The sequence below is a fragment of the Mirounga leonina genome, unplaced genomic scaffold (genome assembly GCF_011800145.1).
Source record: "Mirounga leonina isolate KUSES-001 unplaced genomic scaffold, KU_Mleo_1.0 Mir_200, whole genome shotgun sequence".
In the NCBI taxonomy this organism is placed as follows: Eukaryota; Metazoa; Chordata; class Mammalia; order Carnivora; family Phocidae; genus Mirounga; species Mirounga leonina.
In genome coordinates, this window is record NW_023270503.1 from 12153718 (window position 1) to 12177398 (window position 23681).

The 23681-nt window shown below is 35.4% G+C and overlaps 1 protein-coding gene across 10 annotated transcripts in view; it reads left to right on the forward strand.

Annotated features, from left to right (window-relative positions):
* BCAS3 (BCAS3 microtubule associated cell migration factor) overlaps positions 1 to 23681 on the forward strand; it is a 598224-nt gene that overhangs the window by 203232 nt on the left and 371311 nt on the right. For all 10 annotated transcript variants that reach the window (XM_035026671.1, XM_035026672.1, XM_035026670.1 and 7 more), the window contains exon 14: positions 9522 to 9655. In XM_035026671.1, the coding sequence (XP_034882562.1) occupies positions 9522 to 9655 (134 nt within the window). The remainder of the gene's footprint in view (positions 1 to 9521; positions 9656 to 23681) is intronic.

Sequence of the window (23681 nt, forward strand, 5' to 3'; positions counted from 1 at the left end):
TATTTCTTATGCATCCCTCTCTGATTGCTGTGTTTTTAGGTTTTATTGTGTCCCCCTCCTCCCCTGCCCCATAGGGGCAGGATTTTAACTTTCTAACTGCTCTGTTTAGCATCTGTCTTTTCTCTCTCTCCATTCATTCACTCTCTATAAAACCACCGATTTTATCTTGTTCTCTTATCCTTATTTTTGTTTTGGTTTGTCTTCATTTTTATTGAACTGTAGCTTACATAATGTAGATTGCATGAATGTTAAGTATATAGCTTGGTACACACACACACACACACACACACACCCTTGTATAAGCTCTACCCAAAAAAGTTAAAAAGTTCTGTTTTACACATCTCTGAAGTACATAGAAGGCATTCCTTTGGTAATACCTAATTTCCAAATTTACCTTTCATATTATATTTTGTAGTCCTAATGCATAAAATATCTGTTCCAAGCCGACTGATCTGCATCATATCATATCCTCTTTACTTCTCCTTCTGTCTTCTGCTTTTCATGATATTTTACTTTTTTTTTTCCCTCTCCCCTGTCTACCAAATTCCTATTAGCCTCAATTTGAAATGTATTTTATTATGAACTTTTAGCAGTGATTGTCTGTGATAGTTGTATGTGTGTGGGTATCTGTGTTTAAAATTCTTCTCTGAGGTCAGTAATGTTGTATTGGTACTAATAGTAGACAACACAAGCTAATACTTTTTAGACTTTTAATTTTGATTTTCTCACTGTCTGTGGGTTTCAGTAATCATATCTATTAATTGAAGTCAGGCATGCTATTTCTAAGGTCCTCAGAGTTATAAAACTCTGAAACTGTATGATGTGTTGTTTTCCTGAATAAAGTTAGGAGTCAGATTAATCTTCCCAAACAATACTTCCTTATCGTCCCAGTTCTTCTACTTTATCTAAAAATTTTACATTTTTGCCATTGTAAGGACTCTCCATGTTGTGATATTACAATATGGTCGGGTAAGAAAAATCATTCAATTATGAAAGAAAATTATCTTTTTATAAAAATATTTAATCACTTTATGCCTTGATGTCCTACTAGTATTTTGTGTTAATATTGTCCACTAATGGTTCACTTTATTAAAAGTGAATGGTTAAACCAAAAGTAATCAACACAAACTTATTCTAAAATTATATAGACATTCAAAGGATCTACCATAGTCAAATCAATCTGGAAAAAGGTGGGTGACCTACTCTAAATGTATAGTAATCTAGAAAGGATGGTTTGGGGCAAATATAGTTATAGATGGATGGAATAGAATCCAAAAATTTATCACATACACATGGTCACCTGATATTGGACCAAAATAGTAAGTAATTCAATGTGGATAGTATAGTTGTCTCAACAATGGTGCTGAACAACTGGGATATCCACTTGGGAAAAAAATAAACTTTTACTTAACACCATACACAAAAACGAACTCTAAATTGATCATAGACTTAACTTAAAAGCTTAAACTAAGCCTTCAAAGAGAAAACAGAAGGATTATATCATTGTGACCCAGGAGGGATAGAGAAAGATGTTTTAGATAGGGCACCAAAAACACAAACCATAAAATTGGCCTTCATTAAATTAAGGACCTTGGCAAAGATATGGTCAAGTAAATGAGGTGGGGTGCCATAAACTGGGAGAAAGTATTATATATGTATATAGTCATAGATCATATGCATAAATATATATATATAATGAAAAGACAAAACAATTAAAAATGTTGGGCAAAAGATTTGAACAATCATGTCACAAAAGAAAATATGCAAATAGCCATTTAATACACAGAAAGCTAATCAACATCACTGATCATTAAGGAATATGGCATACTAAAACCATAAGAAATCACCAAATACTCACTGAGATGGTTAAAATTTTAAAAGACTGACAGTACCAAATGCTAATGAGTTATGGAGCTCATGGGAAAGTTAAAATGATACAGCCACTTTGGATGAACATTTTCAGTTTTTTCTTTTTTTTTTATCAAGTTAAACATACACATGAGCCAGCAGTTCTACTCCTACATATTCACCTAAGAAGAATAAAAACATATGTTTACACAGGAGTTTGTTTCACAATAGCCAAAAACTAGAAACAACTGCTGAATGGATATATAAATGATCATGTATCTGTATAATGGAATACTGCCCAGTAATATAAATAAACGAAGGTAGTACTGTTAGCCACAGCAGTAGGTTTAACAAGATGTTGTGTGACTCCATTTACATGGAATTCTAAAGTAGGCAATATTAATTCATAATGACAGAAAGCCAGTCAGTGGTTGCCTGGGGCCACACAATGGGGAGGGGATGGACTGCAAGTGGACACAAGGGAATTCTTTTCGCATGTGCTCTATCTTGATGATGTACTTGTCAGACTCATCAAACTGTTTTAAAATGAGTACATATTTATTGTAAGTAAATTGTCCATTAATGAAGATTAATAAAGCTTAAAAACTATTTTGGCATCTGACAAAAAATGTATTCAACCACTTGGAAAAATAAAAATACATAGACATGCACCACTTTCCTATATGTCTCTTGGATGAAAAGACTGTTGAAAACAATGAGTATTAGAATATTTAATATGAAAATCCGTTGGATATGGCCAAAGATGTTTTCAGAATCCTAAATATTACATGATGCAAAGTGAAAGGAAGAAAACAAATTAATTATTCCAGTGAAGATGTTTGGACACTTAACTTGAAACTCCTAAAAACACAAGAAGATAGAAATAGTAAGTTATAAAATAAGTGAGCTCGAAAACCAACTTTTTTTTTTTAAGATTTTATTTATTTATTTGAGAGAGAATGAGAGAGAGCACATGAGAGGGGGGAGGGCCAGAGGGAGAAGCAGACTCCCTGCCGAGCAGGGAGCCCGATGTGGGACTCGATCCAGGGACTCCAGGATCATGACCTGAGCCGAAGGCAGTCGCTTAACCAACTGAGCCACGCAGGCGCCTGAAAACCAACTATTGATTTTAGATTTTCCCACATGGAGCAAATGAGTAAGAACCATGTCAGAGATTTTGGTCTAATTTATCTTGGTTGTGGATATATGCAACTTTAGGAAGGGATAAAATGAATCATGTCTTTTGTATGTTTGACAGCGTGTACTGCAGTGCTTTTAACAGTGATTTTGAGCTTAAATTTAAGAAAGACTTAATATACCCTGGGCCATAAATGTAGAAAAATACAGCAATGAGTTTGATTATCAGCATCTTCAAACATAAATGTGCTAACATTGTTGCTGCCCACAGGGAAATTTTGAGACTGTTGTTTTCAAGTATTCACATTCATTTTAAAGGTTTTATTAATCAGATTTTCATAGGTTATTATTGTGGTTTTATGTAATTTGAAGACCTAAAAGATTTTGATCAGTACTAAGGTTTTGTTTTTCTGCTTTTGTTTACAAATCTGACCAGTAACTTTAAAAGATAATTAAATAATTTCTAAGTTTTAATCTGTACAGGTATTGATGGGGAAGTATTAAATTCACAAGAATTAATACCAAAATATAAAATTATTTTATGAGTGATGTATTTTGAATTCCTGTAACGATTTCTGTTTGCCCCAGCATGTCAGTGTTTATATCTCTTTTTGGAAGAGAGTGTGAATAGCTGGTAATTTGTTTTCCAATTCATATGTGTGCACGTGATAAAGAACCATGCAATTAGGGAGGTGTTATAAATAGGATATGGTAAAAAAGACATACCTACTCATGTTTCCAAGATTTTATAGCATATGCCCAGTGGAGGTTTGCTCCTCTTTAATTTTGCCTTTTGGGCTAACCAGCTGACGCCCAGTTGAAAAGATTTATGTTCTTATGAGGCCACAAAAGCCTTAATGTTCAGTCTCCAGCTACCTCAGATTTTGGAGAACGCCATGTACCATCAGCAGCTTCGGTCCCCACCCTCTAATGCTAACGCTCATCTATCAAACTTGAAGCTGAGAGTGAGGGAGAGGAAGCTTCCAGATAAACACACAGCAGCGCCTAAACAGCTAATCACTCTAAGCTTCCGCTTCCAGGCCCTATAATTAGAAGTCCTTCTTTTCCTTGTATTCCCAGATGACGCAAATGCTTTTTGTGGCTTGGCACCTCATTTGGGGCGTGGGTTTAGTTTATGGCCAGGCTAGAGTCTGGTTTAGTCTTCTGATGCTGCGTAAATAGTTCTCAAGCCACAGTCTACTCTGTACGACTTTTTCCTTTTATGTATATCGGCTTTTTAAATTGTGTTCTAGGAAAAAAAAAAAAAGCTTGTCATTTCTCCCAGCAGAATGTGTGCAAAAGAGGAAATTATAAATTAAAAGAAAGCACATGATTGTATAGTACTATACTAGTTATTCTTCCTTTCCTTTCTGCTCTTTCAATTTTTTTTTTTTACTATTTTAAAATTTTATCAAAAAAAGCTCATTGGTGGATTATGGAAGCCACATTTACATGGGGAAGTGGAAAAAGAAAACTTTTTTTAAAAGATTTTATTTATTTGAGAGTGAGTGAGTGAGCATGAGCAGGGGGCGGGGGCCAAAGGAGAGGGAGAAGCAGACTTCTCACTGAGTGGGGAGCCCTACACAAGGCTCAGTCTCAGAACCCCGAGATCATGACCTGAGCTGAAGGCAGCCACTTAACTGACTGAGCCACCCAGGCACCCCAAAAGAAAACTTTTTAGATAGGATACACAGAATCTAATAAAGATAAATTTTCAGTGGCCTATTTCTCTAAAAATCTCAATTTGTTTTACGTATTAGAAACTAGACAGTTGTTAATGTCAGTTTGAAAAGCTGGGAGCCTATTGAAAAGTATTCATTTGTGATTATCATTCACATGAGAAACAGTAATTGTCTTGATTTGGCTAACAGGGACTTTTACTGCAGTGCTTATTATGAGTACAATATTGATATGATTCTAAAAGAAATGAAGTTTATCTTTAGTAGGTGAGTCATATATTTGTACTATAAGTTCATCTTTTTCCTGTCAGAATGTTTCCATTGAATTGTTTCTCATGTGCAGAAAATCATTTTGTGGTGGAAAAGTGAAATCAAAGCATAGTAGCAGAATTGTGATAATTCAGACTTAGTATCACTCAGCAAAAAGTAGGAGTGAAGAAATATTGTCCACAAAAGGACAATTAAGCATTCATGCTCAACCTTAGAAATTTATTGTTTGGGTAACAACAATAATATGGAAAGAATATAAAGTATGTCAGTGACCCCATGACCATAGCTGGGTGCAGAATGGGAGGCAATGTTATATAAACTGTTACACGTTTGAAGTAGATCTCAACAAATGACACTTTTCATCATCTAAAATGTATTCTTTTGGAAGTAGTCAGGACACTGGCGTCTAGTATGGCATTTTTGAATTTAACATAGTGACTAGAGCTGTACCTTATATTAGCCAAGTAGATAGCAAACTCACATATACTTCATCTTTCCATTTAAATGCCGACCTTATCTTCCACTAGCGCTTAATATTCTTTCATATATTTTTTTTCAACTGAGAAAAGTTTTAAGAGTTAAAAAATGTGATTCTGCTTTTGGCATAGCAGAGTGAGCTAATAAATCATTCTTCCCACAGAAAACAAATGTAAATTCTGGACAAAATATAAACAAACACGCACAAATTTAGATATGTGTATTATAGTTTCTGGAACAACCAACAGAAATTTAATATAAAGAGAGATATTTAAAAAGCTAATAGAAAAATTAAAATTGGATATTAAAAGTATTGAAATTATCTAGGAAAAGGGAAGGAAGCAAGAACAGAGAAACAACAAAAGCAAGGAAACCATCAGAAAAATAATAAAAAAATAATAAAATGGTAGCTATAAACTCAACCCTACCAGTAAGTTAGGCTAAATGTGAATGAACTATAGACACCAATTTAAAAAGTCCAGAATTGAATTTAAGAAAACCCCAAATTAGACCTCAATTATTGTCTAAAACAAAATCATTTTAAATACAATTATATTGATTATAAAAGTGAAAGAATGGAAAAGTATATACCATGTGTGCACCAATCAGAACAAAGCTAGAGTGATGATATCAATAACAGAAAAAGTAGACTTCAGAACAAGGAAAATACCAGGGTTAAAATGGGACATCTCAATAAAAGAGGCAGTTCATAAAGAAGTCCTAATAATCCTAAATGTGTATGGACTTAAAAAAAAAAAGGTCTAAAATTTAGGGAGCTTATATAACTGAAAAAAAAATACTTGGAGGTGTTTGGTTCTATTCAGTGGTAGAACAAGAAAGTAGGCAATCAATCAGTAAGGATATTGAAGATCCTAACAATTCTATCAATTAACTGACCTTTATAACACTGCAAGTGTTCGAGTGTGTGTGGAACAGTCACTGCAATCTAGTCTCAGATATAAAACAAGGTTTAACAAATTTCTTGTCATAATGGAATTAAACTAAAACTCAGTATGTGAAAGATACCTGAAAAATACCCAAATACTTGGAAAAACTCAACAACATACTAAATATCCCATGAATAAAGAGGAAATATCTGGAAAACATTTAGAACTGAATGCAAATGAAAAGGTAATAACAAGTTTTTGGAATTCAGTCCATTTTAAAGCAGGTTTATAGGGAAATTTATACCAATATATGCTTACTCTGAAAAAGAAGAAAGTTCCGGAAACAGTAATCTAAGCTTCCACCTTAAGAAAGTTGAAAAAGGTGCGCCTTAGTGGCTCAGTGGGTTAAGCATCTGACTCTCGATCTCAGCTCAGGTCTTGATCTCAGGGTTGTGTGTTCATGTGAGTTAAACAAAGAAAAAGTTGAAAAAACAAAGAGCAAATAAAACTAAAGCAAGGAGAATGAAGGAAATAGTAACAGAAGATACTAATAGCAGAAGGAGGAATATAGGAGATGAATCAATGAAATTGAAAGAAAATCAGTGACAGCTGGGGCACCTGGGTGGCTCAGTTGTTAAGCGTCTGCCTTCTGCTCAGGTCATGATCTCAGGGTCCTGAGATCAAGCCCCGCTCGGGCTCCCTGCTCAGCAGGAAACCTGCTTCTCCCTCTCCCACTCCCCCTGCTTGTGTTCCCTCTCTTGCTGTCTCTCTCTCTGTCAAAAAATAAATAAAATCTTAAAAAAAAAAAAAAGAAAAGAAAAAAGAAAAACTCAGTGACATCCCAAATAGATTTCCTTGAAAACATCTAGCCAGTATGACCAAGGAAAAAAGGAGGGAAGACAAATTATTGATAATCTCAATGAAAAAGTGGACATCACCAAAGATCCTACAGATATTAATAAAGTCCATTTCCTTGAGTTACAGAAAGTAATTCACCCAAGAACATTTAAACACCCCAATTTTCCATTTTAAAGTAATAAAATTTAAATTACAAAGAAATTAAATTAAAATGATTTTGGAGCTTTCAACAACAAAAAGGCCCACATTGTTTCACTGGCAAATACTACTGAACATCTAAGGGTAGGAAATAATAGCAGTTTCCCCCAATCTCTTCTAGAAAATAAGAATATAAGGAACATTTCACAATAGGACCAGCTTTACCCTGATTCCAAAAACAGACAAACACATGATTAGACACCTACAAACGAATATCCCTCAGGAACACATCATGAAAACCTTAAAACATTAGCTAATTGAATCTGGCAGCATATAATAAAGGATTTTGACCAGGTGGAGCTTATCCTAGGAATGCAAGGCTTGTTTAACATTATCATTCATTAGTAAAATTCACCATATTAATCGAGTAAAGAAGAAAACCACATAATCATTTCAGAGGTGTAAAACACTGGACAAAATTCAACATTCGTTCATTATAAAAGCTCTCAACAAACTAGGAGTATAAAGAAACATCCTCAAGTTGATAGAGGGCATTTATAAAAAATCCTAAAGCTAATATCATACTTGAAGATTGAATGCTTTCTCCTAAAATTTGGAAGCCATGAATATTGCTTTCACCAGTCCTTTTTTCTCAGCAAATGTAGTAAGTGAAGAAAAAGGAAAAAAAGGCATGTAATTTGGAAAGGAAGAAATAAAATTATGTTTATTCACATACTACATGATAGTCTGTAAAGAAAATTCCATGTAATCTAAAAAAACCCTTCCTAGAACTGGCAGAATATAAAAAATGTCAGTTATGTCTCTATATGCCAGCAGGGAAAAATTGATAATTGAGATAAAATGAAGAGTCGCATTTATAATGGATCTAGGAAAATACATTTACAATTTGTGTGCTGAACAAGAAAAAAAGTCAAAGAAGATATATATCAAGAAATATGAAGTGTTCATAGATCAGAAGACTCAATATTGTTAAGATGTCCATCACCCTCAAATTGATTTATAGACTTAATATAATCCTCCCAAAAAAATATCCTAGGAATTTTTGTTATATCAAAATCTGATTCTGTGTTTGGAAAGGAATTGGAATAACCAAAATAATGTTGAAAAGGTTCTTACCTGATCTCAAGATTTACTATAAAGTTACAATAGTCAAGAAAGTGTGGTATTGGGGTGCCTGGGTGGCTCAACTGGTTGGGCATCTGCCTTCGGCTCAGGTCATGATCCCAGGGTCCTGGGATCGAGTTCTGCTTTGGGCTCCTTGCTTGGCGGGGAGCCTACTTCTCCCTCTTCCACTCCCCCTGCTTGTGCTTTCTCTCTCTCTCTGACAAATAAAATCTTAAAAAAAAAATGTGTGGTATTAATGAAAGCATAGATGCAGAAATTGATGGACTGGAATAATACTTCCAGAAAAAGACCTATGCAGATATAGCTGGTTGATCTTTGACAAGTTGACAATGGATAAAAAATAAAGGATAAAGAATTCAGTGGATAAAGAATAGTCTCTTGAAGAAATCTTGCTGGAACAATTGGACATCATTTGCAAAAATGTTAATTTGTGCAACACCTCATACTTTTTACAAAAATTAACTCAAAATGAATGATAGACCTATATGTAAAATATAAAACTCTGAAATTTTGACAAGAAAACAAAATATTTGTGACCATGGATTAGGCAAAGAATTCTTCGCTATGACATTTTGTCAAAATTAAAAACTTGCTCCGTGAGACACTGTAGGCAGTTTGGATAAATGTTATGCCAGGGTAGAGACACAGTTTAAACTGGTGAATTAAGGTAGGGTATTAGTAGATAAACTGAAACTCAAAATTCAGGTTTTGAGAAATGGTAAAAAGTGGGAGCAGGTTTTGGTTCCATGGAGAGAAGTCATTTTCACGTTCTTTGTTATCAGATTGGCTGTTTTAAAATGCTTGTGAACTCTTGGTAAACCTTTCTCTACTAGTCATATGGGAGCATCAGAAAACTACAGTTAGCGTCCTCACTAAATGTATACTGATGTATACTGATGTGGCATGAAGGTTTTGTGTTCATACAGGAAAAAGGTGCTGTGTTTTAATTTTTTTTATTGGGGAAAGTTTTTTACATCTTTGATAATTTTTTTCCCTTTAAAGTATAATGAGTATTTTGTGAAAATATTTCATCCACATACATAATTGTTTTTATTTTTACTCTTTTTGGTGTGTCTTTCAGGAATGCTTCTAGTCACAACAGACACCCTTGGCCATGACTTTCATGTCTTCCAGATTCTGACTCATCCTTGGTCTTCATCACAAAGTGCTGTCCATCATCTATATACTCTTCACAGGGGAGAAACTGAAGCCAAAGTAAGTTGTATATTTTTTAGAAGGTGTTTGTGTGTGTGTGTTGTGTGTGTGTGAGTGTGTGTGAGTGTGTGTGTGTAATATGACATCTAATTTAGCTGGTTATTTATGTCATATTGGAGCTTAATGTTAATATTAGTGAGAACATAAAATATCCTATTTTGACCCAATAAATACATAAGCAGTAGGCAAACAAGTCAATGAAGTTGATAAAACATAAGTTCTATATATCCTTCTCCTCCTACCCTATACCATTTCCTCCCCCAGCAAAAACCCTATCATCCATTGGATATCTCTCCCGGTTTTTTTATGTGTGTTTTGGTTTTATATACATGCATACATGCACATGCACACACACAAATGCATGTAAACATGTGTTCACATATACACAAAATAATTGAATTTTATAATGTATGACTCTGTGGGTAATATTTGGTGGTATGCAGGAGTCAGCTCACAGTGGCTAGTGATAATGAGTTGTGTACGTTTGTCCCCAGCTCTGGATGTAGTGACATTACATTGGTGGCGTGAAATCATCTACGCTAGGAGTGTTTATATAATGGAAATCGACAAACACTACAAGTCAGAACTGTTTCTTTTCTTATGGAACCAGTTTTTTTTTTTAAGATTTTATTTATTTATTTGACAGATTCAGAGATAGCGAGAGAGGGAACACAAGCAGAGGGAGTGGGAGAGGGAGAAGCAGGCCTCCCGCGGAACAGGGAGCCCAATGCAGGGCTCGATCCCAGGACCCTAGGATCATGACCTGAGCCGAAGGCAGATAACGACTGAGCCACCCAGGCGCCCCATGGAGCCAGTTTTTAACATTTAGCAGCACATCACTGTGCATGCATGTATGGGCATGCACATACACACACATCCACACAACATCCACACACACATCCACATACATAACTTACTAAGCATTTGTATTAGGCACCATGCTAAGTGCTTTTACATGTATTCTTAATATCACTTGGTAGATACTGAGCTAGCTTAGTAGGCTAAAATTCCAACTATTCATTCTTTTGTTTCCCAGAGCCTGTGGTTATGCATTTACCAGTATGCTACTGTATATCCTTTATCCTGAGAGATAGCTCATTGACCCACCACTATTTATTAGCTAGTCCATCCTTTCCCACTAGTCTAAAATGCTTTTTATCATAAGTTTCCATTAGAATTTTCTGTAATAGAATGAAATATCTTAAATATATAGAAATCCATGAGTTTATAATGATACTTAAAAAGGAAGTATTGGACGTAACTGTAGGTTGCTTGTTTACTAACTCATTATTTTGAAAATTGATAACTAAAGCATTTAACTTGTCTTTCTTATATCAATTTAATAAGATAACTGAATAGTTGGTGAGGGAAAGTTTTTCTTTATGGAAGAATTCCAGTATTAAAAATGTTAGAATTTAGATTTAGTGTGGTGATTATTCTGCAATATATACACATATTGAATCATTTTGCCGTACACCTGAAACTAATATAAAGTTGTATGTCAGTTATACCTCAATTAAAAAAAAAAAGTCAGAATTTTAAGAATCACCATTGTTGCTACCCCTAATGAAACAATGGATTTAGGCAATAATCATCTGTATTTAGTTTTAGCTGATGGTGGAACAGTCAGATATGTACTTCCTGATTTGATGTAATATGTATACAATATCATCTATGAAATATTTCTGCCCAATCCTCTAAATTAAACCTGAATCTAATTCAGCCCATAGATATAATTAGTACTTTACATAAAAGAGATAGACAAGTTAAACAATACCATGAGAATGCAGCCAGCCAAATCTAAAATGTGGGAAGTTCTTCACTAAAAATGTGACCTGATTTTTTAAAAAGTTTTTATTTAGTTAGAATACAGTGTAATATTCATTTCAGGTATAGAATTTAGTGATTCAGTCCTTGCATATAATACCTGGTGCTCATCCCAAGCACCCTCCTTAATCTCCATCATCCATTTAACCCATCCATCCCCCCACCTCTCCTTTGATAACCATCAGTTTATTCTCTATAGTTAAGAGTCTGTTTCTTGGTTTGTCTTTCTGTTCTTCCCCCCATGTTCATTTATTTTGTTTCTTAAATTCCACATATGAGTGAAATCATATGGTATTTGTCTTTTGACTTACTTCGCTTAGCATAACATTCTCTAGCTCCATCCTCCTCATTGCAAATTGCAAGATTTCATTCTTTTTTTATGGCTGAGTAATATTCCATTGTGTATATATACCATATCTTCTTTATCCATTCATCAGTTGATGGACATTTGGGCTCTTTCCATAATTTGGCCATTGTTTATAATGCTGCTATAAACATTGGGGTGCATGTGTCCCTTAGAATCAGTATTTTTGTATCCTTTGAGTAAATACCCAGTAGTGTAATTGCTGGATTTTAGGGTAGTTCTATTTTTAAGTTTTTGAGGAACCTCCATACTGTTTTCTAGAGTGGCTGCACCAGTTTGCATTCCCACCAACAGTGTAAGAAGGTTCCCCTTTCTCTGAATCCTCACCAATACCTCTTGTTTCCTGTGTTGTTAATTTTAGCTATTCTGACAGGTGTGAGGTGGTATCTCATCATAGTTTTGATTTGTATTTCTCTAATATTGAGTGATGTTGAGCATCTTTTCATGTGTATGTCTTCTTTGGAAAAATGTCTGTTCATGCCTTCTGCCCATTTTTTAACTGGATTATTTGTTTTTGGGGTGTTGAGTTTTATAAGTTCTTTATAGATTTTGGATGCCAATCCTTTGTCAGATATGTCATTTGCAAATAATCTTCCCCCCCTCCCAAAGGTTGCCTTTTAGTTTAGTTGATTGTTTCCTTCATTGTGCAGAAGGTTTTTATCTTTTTTTTTTTTTTACTTTACCAAATTATTATTTTTTTTCAAATTTTTATTTAAATTCTAGTTAGTTAACATATAGGGTAATACTGGTTTCAGGAGTAGAATTTACTGATTCATCACTTACATGTAACACCCAGTGCTCTACACAAGTTCCCCCCTTAAAACCCATTACCCAGAAGCTTTTTATCTTGATGAAATCCCAGTAGTTCATTTTTGCTTTTGTTTCCCTTTCCTGAGGAGACATATCATGTAAGAAGTTGCTATAGCTTGTGTCAGAGTGGTTACTGCCTGTATTCTCCTCTAGGATTTTGATGGTTTCCTGTCTTACATTTAGGTCTTTCATCTATTTTGAATTTATTTTTGTGTATGGTGTAAGAAAGTGGTCCAGTTTCATTCTTTTGCATGTTGCTGTCCAGTTTTCCCAACACCATTTATTGAAGAGACTGTCCTTTTCCCATTGGATATTCTTTCCTCCTTTGTCAAAGATTAATTGACCATATGGTTGTGGGTTCATTTCTGGGTTTTCTAGTGACCTGATTCTTACAACAAATATAGCTAACCGTTGAATACATGGGTTTGAACTTCACGGGTCCACTCATGTGGATTTATTTTGATAAGTACTGTAAATGTATTTTCTCTTTCTTATGATTTTTCTCTTTTGATTTTTAAGTTTTTATTTTAGTAACCCGGTGCTCATCATGACAAGTGTACTCCTTAATCCCTATCACCTATTTCATCCATCCTGCCACCTCCCCTCTGGTAACCATCAGTTTGTTCTCCGTAGTTAAGAGTCTGTTTCTTGGTTTGCCTCTCTCTGTTTTTTCCCTATGATGATTTGCTTTGTTTCTTAAATTCCACAAATGAGTGAAATCATGTGGTATTTGTCTTTCTTGGACTGACTTATTTCACTTAGCATTATATTCTCTAACTTCATCCACGGCTTTGCAAATGACAAGATTTCATTCTTTTTTATGACTGAATAATATTCCACTGTGTGTGTGTGTGTGTGTGTGTGTGTATGTGTGTTACACATCGTCTGTATCTGTTCATCAGTTGATGGACACTTGGGCTGCTTCCATAGTTTGCTATTGTAAACAATGCTGCAATAAACATAGGGGTGCATGTAGCCCTTTGAATTAGTGTTTTTGTTTTCTTTAGGTAAATACCCAGTGGTGTAATTGTTGGATTGTAGGGTGGTTCTATTTTAAAATTTTTGAGGAACCTCTGTACTATTTTCCAGAGTGGCTGCAGCAGTTCGCATTCCTCCCAACAGGATAAGAGTTTCCTTTTTCTCTACATCCTTGCCAACACCTGTTGTTTCTTGCATTTTTGATTTCAGCCATTCTGACATTCAGTCATTCTGAATGTCAACCAGTGTGAGGTGGTCTTTCATTGTAGTTTTGATTTGTGTTTCCCCGATATTGAGTGATGTTAAGCAACTTTTCATGTGTCTGTTGGCCATCTGTCTGTCTTCTTTGGAGAAATATCTTTCATGTCTTCTGCCCAGTTTTTAATTGCATTATTTGTTTTTTTGTTTTTTTTTGTTTTGGATATTGAGTTGTATAAATTCTTTATATATCCTGGATACTAACCTTTTATCGGATATATCATTTGCAAATATCTTCTTCTAGTCAGTAGGTTGCCTTTTAGTTTTGTTGATTGTTTCCTTTGCTGTGCAGAAGCTTTTTATTTTAATATAGTTCCAATAGTTTATTTTTCCCTTTATTTCCCTTGCCTCAGGAGACATATCTAGAAAAATATTGCTACAGTCGATGTCAGAGAAATTACTGCTTATGCTCTCTTCTAGGATTTTTATGGTTTCAGGCCTCACATTTAGGTCTTTAATCCATTTTGAGTTTATTTTTGTATATAGTGTAAGAAAGTGGTCCAGTTTCATTCTTTTGCATGTTGCTGTCTGGTTTTCCCAACACCATTTATTGAAGAGACTCTCTTTCCCCTTGGATATTCTTTCCTGCTTTGTCAGAGATTGATTAACCATATGGTTGTGGGTTCATTTCTGGGTTTTCTGTACTGTTTCATTGACCTATGTGTCTATTTTTATGCCAGTATCATACTGTTTTGATTGCTGTAGCTTTGTAGTATAACTTAAAATCTGGAATTGTGATACCATCAGCTTTGTTTTTCTTTTGTAAGATTATTTTGTCTATTTGGGATCTTTTGTGGCTCCATACAAATTTTAGGATTATTTGTTCTTGTTCTGTGAAAAATGCTATTGTTATTTTGATAGGGATTGCATTAAATGTGTAGATTGCTTTGGGTAGTATGGACATTTTAACAATATTTGTTCTAATCCATGAGCATAGAATGTCTTTCAATTTGTTTGTGTCATCTTCAGTTTCTTTAATCGGTGTTTTATAGTTTTCAGAATACAGGTCTTTCACTTCCTTGGTTAAGTTTATTCCTAGGTATCTTATTATTTTCAGTGCAATTGTAAATGGGATTGCTTTCTTAATTTCTCTTTCTCTTGCTTCATTATTAGTGTATAGAAATGCAACAGATTTCTGTGCATTGATTTTTGTATACTGTGACCTCACTGAATTCATTGATCAATTCTAGCAGTTTTTTGGTGGTGTCTTTTGGGTTTTCTCTATATAGTATCATGTCATCTTCAAATTTTGGAAGTTTTATTTCTTCCTTACCAATATGGATGTCTTTCATTCCTTTTTGTTGTCTAATTGCTGTGGCTAGGACTTCCAGTACCATGTTGAATAAAAGTGGTGAGAATGGACATCCTTATCTTGTTCCTGATCTTAGGGGGAAAGCTTTCAGTTTTTCTCCATTGAGTATGATGTTAGCTGTGGGTTTTTCATATATGGCCTTTATTATATTGAGGTATATTCCTTCTAAACCTACTTTGCAGAGGGTTTTTATCATGAATGGATGTTATACTTTGTCAAATGCTTTTTCTGTGTCTATTGAAATGATCATATGGTTTTTATCCTTTCTCTTGATGTGTTACATCACATTGACTGATGTCTTTATTTTTCTTGCCTAGTTTCTCTGACTAGGATTTCCAGTAGCATGTTGAAAAAAATGGTGAGAATGGGCATCCTTGTTTTTGTTCTTCATCTTAGAGGAAAAGCTTTCATCTGGTCATGGTTGAGTGTGATGTTAGGTGTGGGCTTGTCATAGATGGCCTTTATTATGTTGAGGTACATTTCCTTTATATTCATTTTATTGAGAGTTTTTATCATGAATGGATGTTGAATATTTTAAAATGCTTTTTCCATATCTATTGAGATGGTCATATGATTTATATCCTTCATTTTGTTAATGTGTGGCTCTCAGTCAGCATCTAGATGGAGCATCTAGATTGGAAGCTGGACTCTCAGGCAGCAGCTTTTAAAGTATGAAAATAGATCTTTTTTAAGGATAGTCTAGGAGAGGGGCATTTTTGTCTACTGCTTCAGTTCTGTGCCCTGGGTAGAAAAAATTTTATTTTATTTTTTTCTGTTAATCACCATATATTACATCATTAGTTTTTGATGTAGTGTTCCATGATTCATTGTTTCCATATAACACCCAGTGCTCCATTCAATATGTGCCCTCTTTAATACCCATCACCAGGCCAACCTACCCCCCTACCCCCCACCCCTCTAGAACCCCTGGTTTGTTTCTCAGAGTTCATAGTCTCCCATGATTCGTCTCCCCCTCCGATTCCCCCCCTTCATATTTCCCTTCTTACTATCTTTTTTTTTTTTTTTTTAACGTATAATGTATTATTTGTTTCAGAGGTACAGGTCTGTGATTCAACAGTCTTACACAATTCACAGCACTCACCATAGCAGATACCCTCCTAAATGTCTATCACCCAGCCACCCCATCCCTCCCACCCCCCACCACTCCAGCAACCCTCAGTTTGTTTCCTGAAATTAAGAATTCTTCATATCAGTGAGATCATATGATACATGTCTTTCTCTGATTGACTTATTTCGTTAGCTTAATACACTCTAGTTCCATCCACACCATTGCAAATGGCAAGATTTTGGGGGTTTTTTGATGGCTGCATAATATTCCATTGTGTAGATATATACCACATTTTCTTTATCCATTCATCTGTTGATTGGACATCTTGGCTCTTTCCATAGTTTGGCTATTGTGGACATTGCTGCTATAAACATTGGGGTGCACGTACCCCTTCGGATCACTACATTTGTATCTTTGGGGTAAATACCCAGTAGTGCAATTGCTGGGTCATACGGTGGCTCTATTTTCAACTTTTTGAGGAACCTCCATACTGTTTTCCAGAGTGGCTGCACCAGCTTGCATTCCCACCAACAGTGTAGGAGGGTACCCCTTTCTCCGCATCCTTGCCAACATCTGTCATTTCCTGACTTGTTAATTTTAGCCATTCTGACTGGTGTGAGGTGGTATCTCATTGAGGTTTTGATTTGGATTTCCCTGATGCCGAGCGATGTTGAGCACTTTTTCATGTGTCTGTTGGCCATTTGGATGTCTTCTTCGCAGAAATGTCTGTTCATGTCTTTTGCCCATTTCTTGATTGGATTCTTTGTTCTTTGGGTGTTGAGTTTGATGAGTTCTTTATAGATTTTAGATACTAGCCCTTTATCTGATATGTCATTTGCAAATATCTTCTCCCATTCTGTCGGTTGTATTTTGGTTTTGACTGTTTTTTTTGTGGTGCAAAAGCTTTTTATCTTGATGAAGTTCCAATAGTTCATTTTTGCCGTTGCTTCCCTTGCCTTTGGCGATGTTTCTAGGAAGAAGTTGTTGCGGTTGAGGTCGAAGAGATTGCTGCCTGTATTCTCCTCTAGGATTTTGATGGACTCCTGTCTCACATTTAGGTCTTTCAACCATTTTGAGTCTACTTTTGTGTGTGGTGTAAGGAAATGGTCCAGTTTCATTCTTCTGCATGTGGCTGTCCAGTTTTCCCAACACCATTTGTTGAAGAGACTGTCTTTTTTCCATTGGACATGCTTTCCTGCTTTGTTGAAGATTGGTTGACCATAGAGCTGAGGGTCCATTTCTGGGCTGTCTGTTCTGTTCCATTGATCTATGTGTCTGTTTTTGTGCCAGTACCATACTGTCTGGATGATGACAGCTTTGTAATAGAGCTTGAAGTCCAGAATTGTGATGCCACCGGCTTTGCTTTTCTTTTTCAACATTCCTCTGGCTATTCGGGGTCTTTTCTTGTTCCATACAAATTTTAGGATGATTTGTTCCATTTCTTTGAAAAAAGTGGATGGTATTTTGATGGGGATTTCATTAATGTGTAGATTGCTCTAGGTAGCATTGACATCTTCACAATATTTGTTCTTCCAAGCAATACAAGCCTTCCTCAAGAAACAAGAAAGGTCTCAAATACACAACCTAACCCTACACCTAAAGGAGCTAGAGAAAGAACAGCAAATAAAGCCTAAACCCAGCAGGAGAAGAGAAATAATAATGATCAGAGCAGAAATCAATGAAATAGAAACCAAAGGAACAGTAGAACAGATCAACGAAACTAGGAGCTGATTCTTTGAAAGAATTAATAAGATTGATAAACTCCTGGCTAGACTTATCAAAAAGAAAAGAGAAAGGACCCAAATAAATAAAATCATGAATGAAAGAGGAAAAATCACAACTAGCACCAAAGAAACACAATTATAAAAACATATTATGAGCAACTATATGCCAGCAAGTTAGATAATCTAGAAGAAATGGATGCATTCCTAGAGATGTATAAACTACCAAAACTGAACCAGGAAGAAATAGAAAACCTGAACAGACCTATAGCCAGTAAGGAAATTAAAGCAGTAATCAAAAATCTCCCAACAAACCAGAGCCCAGGGCCAAATGGCTTCTGAGGGGAATTTTACCAAACATTCAAAGAAGAATTAATACCTATTCTTCTGAAACTGTTCCAAAAAATAGAAATAGAAGGAAAACTTCCAAACTCATTTTATGAGGCCAGCATTACCTTGATCCCAAAATCAGCCAAAGACCCCCATCAAAAAGGAGAATTACAGACCAATATCCCTGATGAACATGGATGCAAAAATTCTCACCAAAATACTAGCCAATAGGATCCAACAGTATATTAAAAGGATTATTCACCACGACCAAGTGGGATTTATTCCTGGGCTGCAAGTTTGGTTCAGTATCCACAAATCAATCAATGTGATACAATACATTCATAAAAGGAAGGACAAGAACCATATGATCCTCTCAATAGTTGCAGAAAAAGCATTTGACAAAGTACAGCATCCTTTCTTGATTAAAACTCTTCAGAGTATGGGGATAGAGGATACATATCTCAATATCATAAAAGCCATCTATGAGAAACCCACAGTGAATATCATACTCAATGGGGAAAAACTGAGAGCTTTCCCCCTAAGGTCAGGAACGTGGCAGGGATGTCCACTATCACCACTGCTATTCAACATAGTACTAGAAGTCCTAGCCACAGCAATCAGACAACAAAAAGAAATAAAAGGCATCCGAATCAACAAAGAAGAAGTCAAACTCTCACTCTTTGCAGATGATATGATACTTTATGTGGAAAACCCAAAAGACTCCACTGCAAAACTGCTAGAACTCATACAGGAATTCATTTTAAATTATGTAAATATCCCTTTTTCCCCCCCCAAAATTTGTAACACTTCTTTTATTTATATTTATCATTTGGTTAATAGAGTCCTATTTTATTCAGTGGGTTATATTCATTCAATAACTTTATTTTAAAGCTCAGAATATCCCAGATTTGGCCAGTGGCACCTATCAACTTGACATCTGTGTCCTTTGACATATCTCCATTTCTCTTACAACGTCCTTCTGGCACAACGAAACTTGCTTATTCTTATTTTAGTTACCATTCGTATTTGTTTCTTTTGTATGGAGATTTCCAATTAGATGAACATTTTAGTGAAGATTCAGTATTTCACTGTGCTGCTGGCACATTTTATTTCTTTTTTAAAAAAATTTATTCATTTATTTGAGAGATAGGGGGGTGTTGGGGAAGAGCAGAGAGAGAGAGGGAGGGGGAAAACTCAAGCAGACTCCATGCTGAGGGCAGAGCCTGACACGGGGCTGGATCTCAGGACCCTGAGATCACAACCTGAGCCAAAACCAAGAGTCAGATGCTTAACCAACCCTGCCACCCAGGCGCCCCCACATTTGATTTCTTAACTCTGTGTTTATAATACCTATTCTGCCCTCACCAGTCACTGGTATGCTCTGCTTCAGCTCTAACTTCCTAGAATTTTAGTATTTTAAATATTTATACTTTTTTTCTTTTTTTTTTTTGCTTACACCTATTTTTTGGTAACTCATTTGCATTAGCATTATTTATCATTTAATTATCTATACATCCAATCTGGAAATAGAGATCATGCTTAACCTTCTTGGTATCTGTCATCCTTAGAACAGTGCCCTGTGCATGGGCAAATGTTTGTAGGTATAAATATTTGCTGCTGCCAATGCTATGCCTATTTAACATGAAGGGAAACCAAATAGAAATTATTAAAATTATTTTGTTCTGTGTCACACTCTGTAATTTAGGAGGTTGGGAATTTCTAAACACCAAATATTAAGATCGAAGGAAACTCAACTAATGACCATAAAATTAATTTCTGTAAGCTTCCACTGAAAATTATTTTGAAATAATATATAAAATGTAGCACTGATTATGAAATCTATATGGCATATGATCTATCTAACTGTCTTTGAGTACTTCAAAATCATGTCATTCTGGATTTTTCCAAAAACTCTGAGGGTACTTTAATCAGGCAAGGAAAAAAACTCAAGTATGTGGATCTAATTATGTTGAATTAAGTTGTTTTGTGATCTATGACTTGGGATATCCTCTGCATCTGACAGTAATTTTCCTCATAAGGCACATATCAAGTTAGAAAAATATTCCTAGTTTTCAACAGGAATATATATGTGTATATGTATGTGTGTGTGTGTGTGTGTGTATATATATATATATATATATATATATATATATACTGAAACCTTGCAGTATTTTTCAGTATACTTCCATAATGTCTTACTCAAGCAGATACAAATCATTTTAGTACTTAACATGCTAATTTTAGTAATGGCCAACTTGCTTTGGAAACAGTTGCACATCAGATAAGTGTTATTTTATCGGAATAGTCCTATAAAATGGTAAGATTATAGGTTTAATTCTCAATGGCAAAAGAATCTAGCTATTTAATATTATTAATGGTCAGTTCTAAAAACAGGTAATTTTAGTATGAGGATGTCCAGATATTGCCTACTTAGGTTTATACTGAAATTCAAATTTTATTGGACTCTCTGTATTTTTATTTGCTAAAGCTCGAAATCCTACGTATAGCCCTATGCTCTTGATTTTTGTCAATTTCCTTCCCCCCCAAAATGTTAGCTTTATTGAGATATAATTCTTAGGATATAAATTTCATTTTTTAAAAATGTGCATTTCAGTGTTTTTTTTTTTAGTATATTCACAGAGCTATGCAACCATCATCAGGATCTACTTTTAGAACATTTTTATAACAAACTTTTTGCCGATTAGCAGTCACTCCCCATTCCCCATCCCCAACTTCCATATATACTTGGATGCTGCCTAGTAACTCTATTACCAAGGATACATTTTCTACTTTCCTTAAGCTTTAATTTACTCATCTGTAAAATGGGGCCAAAGACTATTTCATAGGGTTTATTTTAGGAAATGTCAGAAAGAATAGATGTAAACTGTGTCTTACTGTACTTAGTAAAACAGCCAGCACAGTAAATGACAAAGAGTTAATACGAGGACCTCACTTTGGGTCACTGTAGAGTAAGAGGGAGCGGTTGGTGGAAAGAGGGTGGAGTAGGAGGTTGCTAAGCTCTCTTTGTCATATGGATATAACTAGATAACACTCAAATCAGCATAAATAACCTAGAGTAAGAGGGACTGGATTTACCTGAAGCAATCAAAGAACAGTGTTTTTCTAGATATAATACATCAGGCCATGAAGGATGGTGATCCTTGAGAGATGGGAAACAAATGAGAAAAACCCTATGATTGCCCCAGCTTAACTGCCTTGACAGAGTTTCCAGCTCATTGTGCAGGAAGGGGGAGCCCAAGTGGAGCCAGATAGACTCCCTCTGTTGATGAGGTATTGCTAAGAGTACGATCATAGAGTTCTCTGGACACAGTGCTGGAGAGAGATCAGAGGAAATCTGAGGCCGTGGAAAGAACCATTGTCATATCAGAAAGAAGAAAGTAAAACTATATTTATTTAAAGATGATTGTGTAGAAAATCTAATGGATTCTACAAAAATAGTTAGAATAAGAGATCTTAATTAGGTTTCAGGGTATTAGATCAGTATATGGAAGTCAGTTGCACCTCTATATATACTAAGAACAAACAATAGGTAATTGATAATTTAAAAAAGAGTTAAAGGTAAAAAATAGTGTGTAATATGTACTTATCATATGTAAGACATGTACCCTTAAAACTATAAAACATTGCTGAGAGTAAGGATGTAAATAAATGGAGAGTTAAACCATGTTTTGGGGTTGGAATGCTTAATATTGTTAGGATGTCCGTTCTCTCCAAATTGATCTGTATATTCAATGCAATCCCCATGAAATGCCCAGCAGGATAAAAAACAAACAAACAAACAAAGCCCTATACATAGGGCTTATAATGGCGAAATAACGCTGAAAAAGAAAAACAAATTTGGGGGGATATTACTACCTGATAGCAAGACTTACTAAAGCTACAGTGATCAACAAGGAACCCAGGAACATTCCTGTACATATGGACAATTGATTTTTGGCAAACGTGCAAAATGAGAAAGGCTAGTCTTTTCAACAATGGTGATGGACCACTTGGGTGTTTATGTGCAAAAAAAATGAGCATCAATCCATACCTCATCCCATATACAAAAATGAACTCAAATTGGATCGTAGATTTATGTGTGAAACCTACTGTTATAAAGCTTTTAGAAGAAAAAGGAGAAACCTTTTGTGACTTGGGTTGGACAGATTTCTCATGGATGACTCGAATAGCAAAATCCATGAAAATAAAACTGATAAATTAGAGTTCATTAAAACAAAACATATCTGCTCTTTGAGAAACACTGGTAATAGAATGAAAAGGCACAAACTGTCTTGTACCTACCACACCTTTTAAGGAATTCTCAAAAGTCAGTGAGTTGGAGGAACTGGATTTCTCATACATTGCTGTTGGGAATGTGAAATGGTACAGCCACTCCGGAAGATAGAAGTTTCTTAAAGTCTTAACATGCACTTAACCATACCACCCAGCAACCCCAGTCCTGGGCAGTCCACAACATGGAATTCACATTGTTCTGGATATCCACATTTGCTATGTATTTCTTTCCTATGGTTGTCATAACAAGTTACCATGAAACTGGGGGAGGGGTCAAAATAACAGAAATTGATTCTCCCACAATCCTGGAGACCCAAAAGTCCAAAATTAAAGTGTTGGCAAGGCCACACTCCCTCTAGAACCTCTAAGCAGAATCTGTTCTTTGCCTTTTCCAGCTTCCAGTGGCTGTCAGCATTCCTTGCCTTATAGCCATCTCTATCACTCCAGCCGTTGCCTCTGTGGTCACATTTCCTCCTCCTCTTCTCTATGTCTTCTCTTCTGTGTGTTTTATAGGATATATGTGAATACATATCATACTTACACCTATAATCCAAGATAAACTCTCAAGATCTATAACTCAATCACATTTTGGTGTATAAGGTTATGGTCACTCTTTGGGTCTATAATATACTATATGCAGGTTCCAGGGATTAGGATCAGAATATGTCTTTTTTGAGCCACTCTTTACCTCACTACAGTCTGCCCTCTAATCCCTCAAATTCAGGATCATCCCATGTGCAAAATACATTTACCCCATACTAACATCCCTAAAAATCTCAGTGCATGGCAGCGTATACTCTAAGTCTAAAATCTCTTGAAAATATCATTAGCCCGAAAGCTCCAATGTCATCACCTAAATCATCCAAATCAGGTATGATTGAGACTCTACATATGATCCATCCTGGGGCAAAATTCACCTTGATTGGTGTGGAAAGGGAGGATATAATGAAAATGAGGCAGAAAAATATATAGAAAGAAATAAAGAGGGAAAGCCCCCCAAATTTGTTGAAAGATGCAATTTAAATCTTCCCCAAAGACTAGCAAACACCAAATAGGACTGGATA